Source organism: Chelmon rostratus, chromosome 15, assembly GCF_017976325.1.
Source record: "Chelmon rostratus isolate fCheRos1 chromosome 15, fCheRos1.pri, whole genome shotgun sequence".
In the NCBI taxonomy this organism is placed as follows: Eukaryota; Metazoa; Chordata; class Actinopteri; order Chaetodontiformes; family Chaetodontidae; genus Chelmon; species Chelmon rostratus.
In genome coordinates, this window is record NC_055672.1 from 18,082,283 (window position 1) to 18,095,961 (window position 13,679).

Below are 13,679 nucleotides of genomic sequence, written 5' to 3' on the forward strand. Positions count from 1 at the left end.
TGATGTCATGAATCTGTCATCTGTTCTTGTGGATCCTAGCTGAAGAAGTCTGGAAATAGCACCACCTTTTTCTAGAGGAGGTCTTTGACAGAAACTGTCACCTCTGGATACAAATTGTACATCTGCAAACAAAGGCTGTGCTGCCGAGGAATGCAATGTCTCTCATGCCCATGCAGGTCCAAAGGTCTCTCCTGCCTCAGCATGCCAATTTCCCTGGGCCAAAATGTGTGGTTGCTGTTAATTCAAAACGTCACATTGACCTCTCCACCCTAAATACTCATATGCACTGTATTTGATTTTTTTTTCAGGTCATGTCAAGAGTCGGTTCTATTAGTAGAATATTGCCACCTGGGGAAACTTAAATAGACATGATAACATTCTTGGGTTTTGGTTTACACTGAAATATGTTTCACAGCCTGGAGCATAATTTAACCTTTTTGATAGTTAAGCATGAGAATGGATTTTTCCGGGGCTTGAACACTAATGCGTTTAAGCTGTAGAAGCATTGGTTGCATTTAGTTGTGTTTAGTTGTCTGATCTACACTTGATTGTATTTGACCTCTTCTCTTGAAGATCCTGAAGAAATTGTGCAAATGTAAGTAGTTGTGGGAAACCAGTTTATTTCAGGCCTCAAGTAAATTTGCTAATTTTGACAAGGCCACTGCTGCATAAACTAATGGAGGGATGTATGTTTACTGTTGACTCACTTTGAATCAATTAGTACCCGAGTTATCACACTAAACAGAGTTAAAGTCTGAACGTGAACCTGATTTGAATAACTTTGCTTTAGCTACAGACCCCCCACACACATACACACCACAGGGTATGGCCTATCAATTGTAATGGTGGCAAGCCCGTTTATACCCATGACATTATACACGCCCACAATTAGCATATGAGAATGTTGTGTACACGTCAACACGTGTTAGTGTCAACAGTCCCCAGGAGCACCACACAAGAGCTTCTTTTGTTTTCATTCAGTTTTCTGAATTATCTTTGGTTCAGATTCTGGTGTTGACACAAAAGGTACCAGACCGTGACCACAACACAGCCATGCTCCTCTGCTGACAAAGCATAGAGTAACATGGAATAACAAGGGTGGTTGGCTATTCAGGGACTGATAGGCCGTAATATGCTGAGCCAGAAGTGTCTAACTTATGATGTATGGAAACATTCTTCACTGCTTAATTCATTTGGAAATACTGTTTGTATAAACCCGCCATTTGCCATTTTACGACGTTTGTCTTTTCCCTGTAGGAATGTGTGTCTGCGTAGCTGATCCCCTTCATGCTGCTGACTGAAGAGCTTCTGCAGGAGAAGAGCAGCAAGCATGGACGTGGAAGACTTTCCTCCCCCACCTCCTGAAAGTAAAGTCAACAAAGATTTGTCACTCACACATGATGCACTTGTTTTGTTTAACTTGAAATCTTGTTGTCAATATATGGGCCGGTTAGCTCAGTTGGTTAGAGCGTGGTGCTAATAACGCCAAGGTCGCGGGTTCGATCCCCGTACGGGCCACAGATTTTGGGTTGAGGTTAGGAAAACCAAATGAGTTGAAGGTGGTTCCAGTACACACATTGTATTCAATGACACATTCCACCAATAAATGGCAATATGAAGGAGAAGATTGGATGGACAGAGACAGAGGAAAACAAATGATTAGCTATCATCACTGAAAGTAGTCTAATATAAATAAGAAGCTCACTTTTTAATAATAAACTAATCGTTTAGGTAGTTTTTCAAGCAAAAATGACAAACTTTAGACAAACCGTAGTTCCAACCTCTATATTGTGACGATTTTCTGCTTTTCTTAGAGAATTATAAAATTAATGCCTCTGGGGTTTATACTGCTGGTCTGAAATTTTGTGGGTTATTTATATATTATTTAAGTTAGAAAATCTTTTGCAGATTAATCAAAACTAAAATGAATCATTCTTTGCAGCCTTAGATTGAAAATTTACAATTTACAGAGAGCTTCAAGGAGATTTTGAGATGCTATTGTGCTAAAATTCAGACAAATTTATGTTGACAGTGTTTCTCGTCACATATGTGTTTGGTAGTGTCTTTTTACAGGCAGATTACAGTGCTAGATTGGTCGTATCACCTGCTATCTTCTGTAGGTCATCCAGTGGTCGAATCACTTCCTGGAAGACTGGTGAAGCTTGACAGCATGAGTAAACAACACAGATTCCTCTCCTCCACTTCTCCACCGCTGTGGAGTGTGTGGGCAGAGGAACGAGGGAGTAAGGAGGGTGAAATGTGCTGCGGTGCTGTGAATACCAGACAATGTGCCTCAGTATTAGGCTGAATACTGCAGCAGCAGCACGCACACGCATACACACAAATCACAAAGCCTTCGCGGATAGACACAGGCCAGAGAAATGCTTCGTCTCCAGCTGGCCAGTCACTTGCTTTGTTGCCAGGGCGATGCTAGAGCGGATTGTAACACGGTGACTCATTTGGACAGACCATTATATTGCAGAGTGGAGATGTGGCCCACAGAACAGAATCCATATTGTGATTATGAATTGACAATGGACAATTCAGCAAGGGTGTGTGTGTCAGCGCGCACACACACTTGCATGTACAGTATAGTTATCGGGTACTTTGCACAGAGGTAGGCAGATGACAGAACCTTTTAAAGTGAAGATATTTTCTTTATTTTCAGTTTAGGCCAGGGGAATGAATGTAGTTTAGAAGGGCTAGAAGACTGGTCGTGCATGTATTTGTATGTACAGATATGTAGGCTTGCACTGCAAAGTAAGGTCAACATCCAACACAGTCTCTATAATTATGCTGCAGACGTGCATACCCATACAACCTATCAATGACCTCCACCCATCGTTGCAGATGTACTATTGAATGGCCCGTTGTGACTTGACATCTGGCCAGATCCAATCAAATCAACTCCTGTTCTATTCTGGCACAGTCAAGAGTTTCCCATTGACACCACAGAGAGGATCTTAGTGCATATTCTGTGCCTTATCTCTGTGTCGCACACCATTCATTATTGCACAGATGGAAAAAGACTGATAGCATCTGTGTTTCCAGGTTTGTTCTTTGTAGCTCTCGTCTCGGCCACCTGAAGTCATGAGTGCAGATGGACCTGGGGTCACAATTTTGACCTGGAACATTAGTCACAGACCGTTCCCTCCCACTCTGACTACAGGGTGGAACGACTACCCGTTAAAGCCTGAGGGGATCGTCCTGGTGATTTAGAGCTGTGTACATTGCTGTGAGGGGCTTCAAAGTTATTGGGTTGAGATTTACTTGGTCACTTTCAGTGGGCTGCTCAGGCCTGGAGGCTGAACACAGCATGTTGCAACAATGAACGTGGTTCTTTTCATGTTAACAGTGTGTAAAGAACAACCTTATCAGCTAAACGTTAAATGGCGACATGGGTGCTTAAGTTGACTGAGTCCAGCAGAAAGAATTTTGGAAATGTTAGAAAAGCATTACAGCCATTGATATGTGTCAGAAGGCGAAGGTGTAGCTTAGAAGTGAGAGGAAGGTTTCATAGAGGATTTACGGAGATATTCATGTGTAAATAAGTAACTGGCGGTGGGAGGGAGAGGTCAAAATGCCGAAACCCGGGATCGAACCAGGGACCTTTAGATCTTCAGTCTAACGCTCTCCCAACTGAGCTATTTCGGCCATATTCCCTGGAATTTTTCTGTTTTTTTTTTTCGGAGCGGATATGAGACTTTAGACATTGAGTTAATACAATCAAGATGTGGCTACTGATGAAAGTGCTCACAAAGAATTCGTAGTATGCTTGCGAGCAAAATTGCGACAAAGATAGAATGTCCTTCCAAGACGTAAAGGAGACCTCCTAAATGTTGGCTCTCTTTAGGAGAATCAAGGTTTAATGATGGGAGTGGGAGTTCAGTTCATTTTAGGCTCTGTGGTTTTGGCTCAGTTTATCTCTTCTGTGAACCCTGTTTTAATGATTACTCAATATTTTCCACAACATTGATTCAGGTTGAATTTTTGGAATGTTTTCTCCACTTCAGTCTTTTCTGTCACGTCTCGACTGAATGAAACATAAAATACCGTCTCTACACATTCAGCTCTTAGGGCCAAATCATGTAGCCAGCTGATGAAAGTTGAGCCAGTGCATTCCTAATCCTTTTATTCTCTCTCGCTCTTAATTGGGCTTCACTGACTCGGGCCACACTGTATTCATCAGATCAGTAATAAAGCCAAACTCAGGCTGTACTACTCACTGGTGGGAGTAACAGCTCTCTTTCCTGCTGGCCTAATTGCTGTGTGGAAACTGGAGACATTTGTTGTTCCCTTCCTGTCTGCTGCCAAGCGAGCGCTCTGATGTGAACGTGACGCCTTTAAATGTTCCCTATATCTTGTAGCTCTGCCCTAGTTTGGTTTTGCTATGAAGTAGAGCAGCTTATGTGCAGATCCTCGGTGTAAAAATTTCTCAAAGAAAGCATACTGCTGCAGTAGATCCCACCCTTAATTATAAGTCTCTATGTGGCTCACTCCTTTAAATTTAACAGGCCAAGGACTGAAACTGCCACCCACTGTGTATCTGTTCACAGCCTTTAAAGGAGTCTGTCAGTGTAATAATATGATTAGTGAGTTAAATCCTAACTAAATTTAACTTGTGTTTAGTCAAATCACCAAAGCACACAGTGTGGTATGATGATGAGTTATGAATGTTATCCGTCTCAGTTCATTTATATGGTCTTGTTTTTATACAAAGGATCACCTACCTGTAACAGTTGACAAACAGGTTACGACATTCAGAAGTTTAGATATTCGTGCTCAGTGTGTAGTTTCCTTGATGTTTCTTATTCACAACACTTAATATACTGCAACTGAAGGACTCAAATCTAATTGCATCATAGTCATATTGAACCCTCGTTAAAAATGATGCTGACAGACTTTTTTGCCCAAAGAGACTTTAAATGATATTTGGTTCAAAGCAAGTGCTTCCTTTAGCTACTGCTGTAATCACACTCTCTCATATACTTTTCATCTAAGAATTGTGTAACAATGTATATCTCCATATTACAACCCTGTTTCCAAAAAAGTTAGGACGCTGTGTAAAATGTGAACAGGAGCAGAATGTGATGGTTTGCAAAACATTGAAACCCCATATTTAATTGAAAATAGCACAGAGACAACATCAGTATCAAATATCAAATATTGAAACTGAGAAAATGATATCCTCATTTAGAATTTGATGGCTGGAACACGTTTCAAAAACGTTGGGACAGTGGCGACAAAAGACTGGAGAAGTTGTGAAACGCTAAACAAAAAGACACCTGGTGGAACATCCCAAAGTTAATCTAGTTAACTGGCAACAGGTTAATAACATGATTGGGTATAAAAAGAGCCTCCAGGAGGGGTTCACCACTCTGTGACAGACTGTGCTGGCAAATAGTGCAGCAATTTAAGAATAATGTTTCTCAACTTAAATTGCAAAGAATTTGGGGATTTGGTTGTCCACAGAACATAATGTCATAAAATATTCAGAGAAATCTCAGTGCACAAGGGACATTGAAAACATACCCGATTCTGTAGTGGACATCACTGCATGGGCTCCCCTTCTCCGCTCCTGAGCTCATTTAAGATGGACTGAGGCAACGTGGAAAACTTTCCTGTGCCTGATGTGTCAAAGTTTGAAATTCTTTTCGGAAATCATGGACGCCGTGTCCTCCAGGTTAAAGAGTAGAGGCACCATCCGGCTTGTTATCAGCGCACAGTTCAAAAGCCAGCATGATTGTGTGGCATGGCTCCGTAGTTAGTCTGGCCCACCTGCAGTCCTGACTTGTCACCCATTGTAAATGTTTGATGCATTATGAAATGTAAAATACAACAAAGGAGACGGTGAACTGTTGAGCAGCTGAAATTTTACATCAAGTGAGAATGAGAAAACATTCCACTTTCAAAATTACAACAAGACATGACCCTGTCCCAACGTTTTTGAAACCTGTTGCTGGCATCAGATGCTAAATTAGGATTTTTTTTTTCGAAAAGCAATAATTTTTCTCAGTTTCTACATTGGAATTGTTGTTTTTGTGCTTCTGAGATCCAGTTTATGGATGACATAACTATACGGTAATACCTGATAAAATTACCTCTAATATAGCCAAATTTATTAAAGAGATGGTTACAAAAGTCTTTTCCAGTTGACAAATCTTTATTCTTTCGAGGGATATATCATCCTACCGCCCAGCTCTTTAATCTGATATTCTCTGGATCAGTAATATAATCCAGCACTGAACCCTGTCTCTGTTTCCAGTGTTGGCAGACAGCGTCCCTTTTGCAGATGAAGATGAGGGGGAAGCTTTCGACTTTGATGACAGCGGTGATGACATTCCTGAGGCTGACCGTCCACCCCCTGCACCTCCAGCTCCTCTAGCCCCCAGCAGCATGGATCAGAGCGAGGACAAGGTGGTGGCCAGTCACCCTGAGGCCCATCTCCCCAGCCGGGACCCCCCAGCTCCTTCCGCCACATCTGACACAGCTCCATCATCAGCAGACACAGTAGTTGCCACAAGCAGATCCTCCACAGCAGGTGAAGCAACAGCAGAAGGAGAGGGGGCATCTGCTGCTGAGGGGACTGATGACAAAGAGACAGATTTACCACCACCTCCACCTCCACCCCCTCCTCGTGATGATGACGCAGAGACAGATCCTGGAGAAACAGGTTAGCAACTCAAAAGTGTTGACATTTTATTGTTGCCTCTGAAGGAGTGAGAGTATTTACATCTCATGTCATCCTTTCCTTGAAGAAGAAGCCCCTCTGCACTACAGTTGGCAATTAGTCGACTGCAAATCATGCTTTGAATTTGTGTGATACTTTCTAAAAGCAACCAAACATTGCCCACATTCCTTTGTCATGTTTGTGTACATTATCTGGCTCTAAACCAGCCCTTTACACTCAGGCTAAAGTGAAACAGTAAAGTGGGGCAGTCTGTCTCTCTCATGACGCCTTGTATCTCCGGCTGCCTGTTGCTAGAAGTTGTCTGGCTTTTATCACTGAAAACTGTGACAGCAGCAGCAGGCAGGGCCAGGCTCTACTTATTCTCACTCACTCACTCTGTGGTACTGTAGTAAAAGGATGTTAACACTACATTAGTTTTTCAGGTTCTTCCCTTTATAAAGCATGCATGATTTACACACACACACACACACACACACACACACACACACACAGCTTTATATTATATATATATATGATATTTCTTTATATATTCCCTGATTGTCGCTTCTTGAATTGGCTGTGCTAGCACAAAATCATTGTATGATAACACAGTAACAGATACATCGTAAGTCATTCCTTGTTGCCTTTTTTGACAGCAGATGTTGCTTTGGTAGAACTCCAGAGATTTTAACCTCAACTGGTCAGAGAAATAATGATGATGCTGAAGTTGTACATTCAAACACTGCACTGCCATTATGATGTAGTCAGTGTGATCTGAGTAATTTTCCAAATGGATGGAATAAAATAATTTTTGAAAGCAGTTCTTGTTATTATGTAGCAGTGTCTTTCACATCCAACCTCTGGGTGTATGGCACTAGTTGTCAAGTGAGTATATTAATGATTGAATTGATTTTATTGGCTGATGTTGACATTTTTTCATGGTTATAGTTCATCTTGTGATGTATCTTCTTTCCTTCACCAGGCAGGGAGGGCCAGGATGCACCCTCCAGTGATCCTCACTCTCCACAGACTGTCTGTAGGACCTCCTCCCAGGGCAAAGTCAACCCCTACTCTGTGATTGACATCACTCCTCTCCAACTGCAGCAGCTTGAGCAGCAGCACGGACCCTCCTCTTCCGCCTCCTCACCGATGGAGCTCAAAGAACGAGAGGGAGAAAATCAGGATACCCACACCAGCTCCTCTGGTATCACATCAGGGTACTCTGTCCCAGTACCCTGTGGCTATGCAACCCCCTCTGGTGTACCGCTCATCACACCAGCTTACACCACACCCGTCATCATTCGACACCTCTCCATGGAGGAGGATGGTAAAGTAGAGCCTGCAGCAGTCTGAAAATACTTCTCTAAACAATGATTCATAAAGTAATAGTGATAATTATGAGGTTGAGCAGATTGTTTTGAAATATTCACATCAACTGACAACTCTCTGGATGTCAAGGCTGTGATTATTCTTTACTTTTGAATGAAATTCTTCTTTCTCGCTGCTCTCAGACCTGAGCTACAAGGCTATGACTCGTAAATGCAGCTTCAGCTACTTCTGTCCTCGTCCTTTTTTCGCTCTCCTGTTTTTCCTAAAGCCTTGCCACAAGGAAGTAGGGACTAAATTTAGCCCTCCCCAAAGATCTGTGTTGGCTGTGAGGATTTTCCGGTTTCCCTAAAATCCAGTAGTAGCTGAGTCCAAATCTGTGGCCTGGCATGCTGAGGAGTCTGATTACACTGTAATTATCTTACGGAGGTTACACCAGATTGAAATACTCAGATGCTTTAGTAGAAGAGTTGGGAAAGTGAAAGATGTGTCAAGATTCTTTACACTTTTTGCAGTGTTTTTTTTTCATCTGAGAGGTCCTCTGGCCACGACAGACAGTGCATAACAAGGACATTTTGCTTCAGTTATCACTTTTGCATGACATGTTCTTACGAAAACAAAAGATCTTACTGTGGACTTTTAAAGCAGGTAGATGTGTCAAGTAGATCTTATGGAAGCACATTTTCTAAGAAAATATAGTCTGTTCTAAATCTAGATAGAGAGATGTAATCATCAGTGCCACCTTGTGGCAACTGAAAAAAATGACAACAGAGTTTCAAAACTTGGAATTCTGAGGTCTTTTGGAGCTTCTTGACAAGCATGTTGATAATGGTGTACTTTATTCTCAAAAATACTTTTTACATATGCAATCATTTATTTTTGAGTTCCTTTGATGTTCTTAAGAATACTCTACAATAGAATGCCATGCTCCGATTTACATTACAGCTTTTGCACTTGGATCATGAGAACTGTGGAACCTAAAAACAGGGTTACAGGCAGGAATTGCATAGTGTTGTAGACTTTCAGTGTGTGATGTTTTCTCCCTTTCCTCCTTCAGTCACTGTGGTTGGGACTGGCAGCACCTCAGTTGACAGGTTTGTGGCACACAACACAGTGAGAGTACACCTATACTGATCATTCAGTACATTTAGTGCTATGCCTTAAGAGATGTAAGCAAAAAAACTACTACATTTCGATTAAACATTCAGCCCTATTTGTAGTTTCTCATTCTTGCAAATATATTTTAAATGACTGCTATCCTTTTGTCAGTGGTATATTTATAGAATTATTGACAATTAAAATGTATGTATATGTGTAGAGTTATAATGTTTGTTGACATGTTTTTCCAGTGTTTTCAGTGAAGACTATCCACCTATCAGAGAAGAGGATGCTTTGGCTAAATGGGCGTCAGATCCTGCCAACACTGCATGGATGGAAAGTAAGGAATGATATCTACCACAGTTGCACATATAGTAGACATGTATGTATAATTTCCATAGAAACAGTGCTGTTGTTTGAGTTCCCTGTACTTGCGCACACACACAGTGCATGCTTTCAGGGTGCTATTATCATCTTTTTTTGGTTTGTTTTGACGCTACTGGATTTCCAGACACTTCCTTCCCTGTTCTTTTGAGGAAGCAGATCCTTGAGTGTGTTTCTTTCAGATCTTCCCCACATTATGTCCTGTTTGTTGTGCGAACGACTCTAGCTATTTGGTGTGAGAAATCATGCATTAATTATTGTGAACGCATGCTTCAGATCCAGATGAGGTGATTTACGATGACGTGCCCAGAGAGAACTCTGACTCCAACACAGGTCTGTGAAATTTGACTTTCATAGTATTTTAGCTTCTGTCTGTAGCCTTAAGCCTGTCAGCGCTGCTTTCACTTCCGTTGTCCTCATTTTTTTGTTTCAAAAACTTAGATACTTGAATTATTCATTTGGGCTATTGCTTGAAAATATCATGCTGATTTTGGTGTTTTGGTTTTCAGTCCAATAAAACAGCCGTTCAGTTAATACCACCGTTTGTGAAGCTTACAGTTTGAATAAAAAAGTTTCATTTTTGTTTAGTGTGTTAATCAGAATACTTCATGATATAATGCAACTTTTTTCATTATTTTGTGACTATTCTATTTGAGTGCAGCATATTGTCATTGTGTTTATCAGCATATACTGTACAAGTTGTTCTGTAGGCCCCAGAATTTACTTAAAAAAGGGTATAGCCAAGCTACAGCACTTCTGATTCATTTTCTATGTCTGTGCTGTTTTTCCACACAGATCCAGATGAGATGATTTATGACGACGTGGAGCTTGGCGAGGAGGGTGGCTGCAACAGCTCCCTCGACAACGGCTGGAGCTCCAGCGAGTTTGAAAGCTATGACGAGGCCAGTGACGGGGAGGGTCGTCCTGAGAACGGCCTGCCCCATGCCTTCATGCGGGGAAAGCCACCCCAGAGGAAAACCCATGTGTGTATAACAGTCACCCTCCCATCTCTTGTGTCACTATACTGTACATCTGTAGGTGGGCGGAGGACAGCGGTGGATAAAGCAGGGACTCATTTTATTTGTAAATGCTGAATTTAGTAAGAGGGCTTATGTTTTCTGTTCTACCCTCCACAAACCCACTGTGACATGAATCTTGAAGTCATGCGTTTGTTTATTTGAAGATGTAGTTACATTTTCTAAGTTGAAACAAATCCTCTTATTGTGCTTATTCTTAATCTTTGGTCAAATTAGTTGTGGATCATGATTTCAATAATGTGCAGTCCATTTGTGCATATGATGTGGATTCAACAGTTCATTTGCTTCAGCAGACCTGAGAGAGATGAGTCTGGCTTTCACTCAGCTCGCTTTATTCTGTAATGTTTTGGCTTGTGGTTTTGAGAATACAGCTTCACTTTATTTTGAGTTTACTATGGTCAGAATTAAATCATTGCTTCAAGCAAAAAAAAAAAAAATCTTTTTAAATTTAATTAAATGCCAGTTGCCTTTGAAATGAGTGGTTAAAAACCGCCCTTAATAACTGGAAGGCTTTTTTTTCCATTTTATTCTACTGATAAATTTGTATTTATACAAGAATGAAACTACTAAGGAAACAATTAGAAGAAATATTATTGTGGTTGGAGGCAATTTTCTAAAACGTCACTGTTATTATATTATATTGCAATCAAATCAGACCTTAGTGATTCAACCTAAGTATTCATTTTCTAGTGTGTTGTACAAGTGCATTTTGCCACATTTCAGTGTCCCCCAAAAAGGAATAAAAGCCTGTGAACATCAGATGAAGGGAAGACATGCCCTCTGGAAAAGTGGTTCCCCTGATGCACAGTTTTAATAGGTTAAGAAAAAAGGAAATATTTGGAGGAGGATAGAGTCGGCAGTCTAGCAACACACATATCAAGATTGAAGCAACCTTGCTGTGACTCTAAGGTGCAAGTTAATTCCAAAACCATTACCAGTAACACCTGCTTTGCTTTTGTTTAGCTCTCTCAAGATCTGACACGCTTGAAAGAACACTATGAGAAAAAGATGAAAGATCTAATGGCAAATACAGTGGGAACGGTAGAGCTGCAGCAGCTAAAACAGAAACACGAGCATAAGGTAAACTACCTGAGGCTCACCTCACCTGTCTGTGCTAGACAAAGTAGTCCCAAGCCTTTACTCTGAGTCAAGCTAACCACTCTGGGTGTCTCTCACTGGCTCGGTTCCCTCATCCTGCTCTGATGTGAATGACTTGTGGTGGTGGTGGTGGTGATGGGTTTGCATTTAGTTCGTTTGCCTCCCTGTCCACTGCACTGACCTGTCTCATTATATGTTTATGCATTAGAAGCTGTGAATCTTAGGATATATTCTTGAGTAAATTCTACAGTAAACTGAGACAACAGCAGCTAAGTTTGATTTTGATGTACAGCAGCCATTGATTTAAGATGTTTTCAAAGTAATTGAAGACTGTAGCATATTGCAACAGTGAATATTAGTGACTTGTACAGTATCTCTTTTGTAAATCAGTCATTTTGTATGTAAGTGCTGTGTTTTTAGCTGATGTCCCAGTTACTGTGTCATTCCCTCATCAGCTTTGCACCCCTGTATTACATGATCTGAGTTTATCTTCATCCCTTCTCTAACACTGCTCCTGTCCTGCTCAGCTCATTTCAGAGGCTTTTTAACCCTAGGTTTAGACAAAGTAAACTAAACTCTACCTTGGATTGAAATTCTCATCTGTGGAAAAACATGACTTTGTGTTGCTGTTGCTCTGCAGTTAATAGTGTATTTTGTCTCATCAAAGATGCAAAAGCTGGTGAAGGCAGCTAAGGAAGGGACCAAAGATGGGCTTGAGAAAACCAAAGCTGCAGTGAAGAAGGGACGCTCTTTCATCAAGACCAAGTCATTTTGTAATGGTACATATGCGATCCTTTAAATACAGTTTGCATTCATGAACAGCAACCCCCCTCCACTTACAGTAGTTCTTCTCTTTATGTGAAAGTTTTTGAGTAAGTGGCGGGGCAGCATTTTTCTGTCCCTTCAGCACGATGCTAGGTTTAATTGCAATCATCACAGTGCTTTTCTTGCTCCCCCTTCTTAACCTTTTAGAGAGGAAGTCGGCCTGTTTTGAGGATGAGGAGTCAGAACTCTTCATTGAGGTGGACTGTTTCAATGTTGAGCCGGTACTGTGTCCAGCACCAGAGGGTCTTTCACAGCAACAGGTAATGAACACTCCCTTCCACTCTTTACTGTGTGACCTTACTGTTGAAAAGAACATGTCACATGTCTGAAGACCAATGGTTTATTATTTTTCCTCTACAGTTGGTGAGAAGATGTATATTGGGGTCTATATTGGAGAGTGAGAAGAACTATCTTGATGCACTGAAGAGGATATTAGAGGTAGGCAAGGCTGCAGTGGTCAAACCAGTGCCAAATCCACTTTGAAATGTTTGTTATTACAGTTGACATTTTCTACTTTATCAGCAATATGAGAAGCCCCTGTCCCAGATTGAGCCGAGGCTGCTGAGCGACAGGAAACTGAAGATGACCTTCTATCGTGTGCGTGAGATCCTGCAGTGCCACTTCCTGTTCCAGATCGCCCTGGCGAGCCGTGTGGCTGAGTGGGACAGCCTGGAGATGATTGGGGATGTCTTTGTGGCATCGGTAAGCTCTTGCTTTAATTTTCAAGCCTTTTTACCCAGACTGCACCGATATATTACACATTTGTAGTCTACATTAGCTGTGGTACCCCTGAATTCCAGACTTCAACTGTTTTTTAACCAGTTTGACATTTGTGGCATTTATGATAGATGGATGTAGCACAGCCGGACTGCTCCCCTTCTTACCGTCTTAACCTCATGACAAAGTCACTTGCTCTCATGCAAATACAAAAAGCTGAACTCTGCCCTCAGCCTGGCAACTCGCAGGCAAGGATCATCAAAACAAAAGACCTCATCTCCGACAGTCTTGCTCACTGCATCACTTCCTGTTTTTTGTGTGTGTGAAAATCGACCCTTGGCTTCACATCAAAGGGGCAGTGAGACTCATATGAGACCCATCTGAAGTCTGCTCACTGCCCTCGCTCACCTCAAAGTTCTCATCCCACCACAAAACAACACACAAACAGCTTATTTTGGGAACTGAATAGTCCCTATTCCTTAGTGTATACATATAATATATTTCTTAGTTGTTATTTTATTGGT

General features: G+C 41.4%; 1 protein-coding gene and 2 non-coding genes across 4 annotated transcripts in view; 2 read left to right on the forward strand and 1 right to left on the reverse strand.

Annotated features, from left to right (window-relative positions):
- The window catches only part of arhgef10 (Rho guanine nucleotide exchange factor (GEF) 10), a 50,533-nt gene that overhangs the window by 5,705 nt on the left and 31,149 nt on the right, over positions 1-13,679 (forward strand). Inside the window, exons 2-13 of one of the 2 annotated variants that reach the window (XM_041953291.1) lie at positions 1,258-1,367; positions 6,266-6,673; positions 7,653-7,997; positions 9,054-9,090; positions 9,346-9,434; positions 9,755-9,811; positions 10,274-10,461; positions 11,479-11,595; positions 12,281-12,392; positions 12,586-12,698; positions 12,799-12,876; positions 12,961-13,140. In XM_041953291.1, the coding sequence (XP_041809225.1) occupies positions 1,331-1,367; positions 6,266-6,673; positions 7,653-7,997; positions 9,054-9,090; positions 9,346-9,434; positions 9,755-9,811; positions 10,274-10,461; positions 11,479-11,595; positions 12,281-12,392; positions 12,586-12,698; positions 12,799-12,876; positions 12,961-13,140 (1,761 nt within the window). In that variant the 5' untranslated portion in view covers positions 1,258-1,330. The remainder of the gene's footprint in view (positions 1-1,257; positions 1,368-6,265; positions 6,674-7,652; positions 7,998-9,053; positions 9,091-9,345; positions 9,435-9,754; positions 9,812-10,273; positions 10,462-11,478; positions 11,596-12,280; positions 12,393-12,585; positions 12,699-12,798; positions 12,877-12,960; positions 13,141-13,679) is intronic. The other variant, XM_041953292.1, reaches the window with a different exon arrangement.
- On the forward strand, positions 1,445-1,518 carry trnai-aau. Its single transcript has one exon. It is a non-coding gene; the product is annotated as a tRNA-Ile (tRNA).
- On the reverse strand, positions 3,582-3,654 carry trnaf-gaa. The gene has a single exon. It is a non-coding gene; the product is annotated as a tRNA-Phe (tRNA).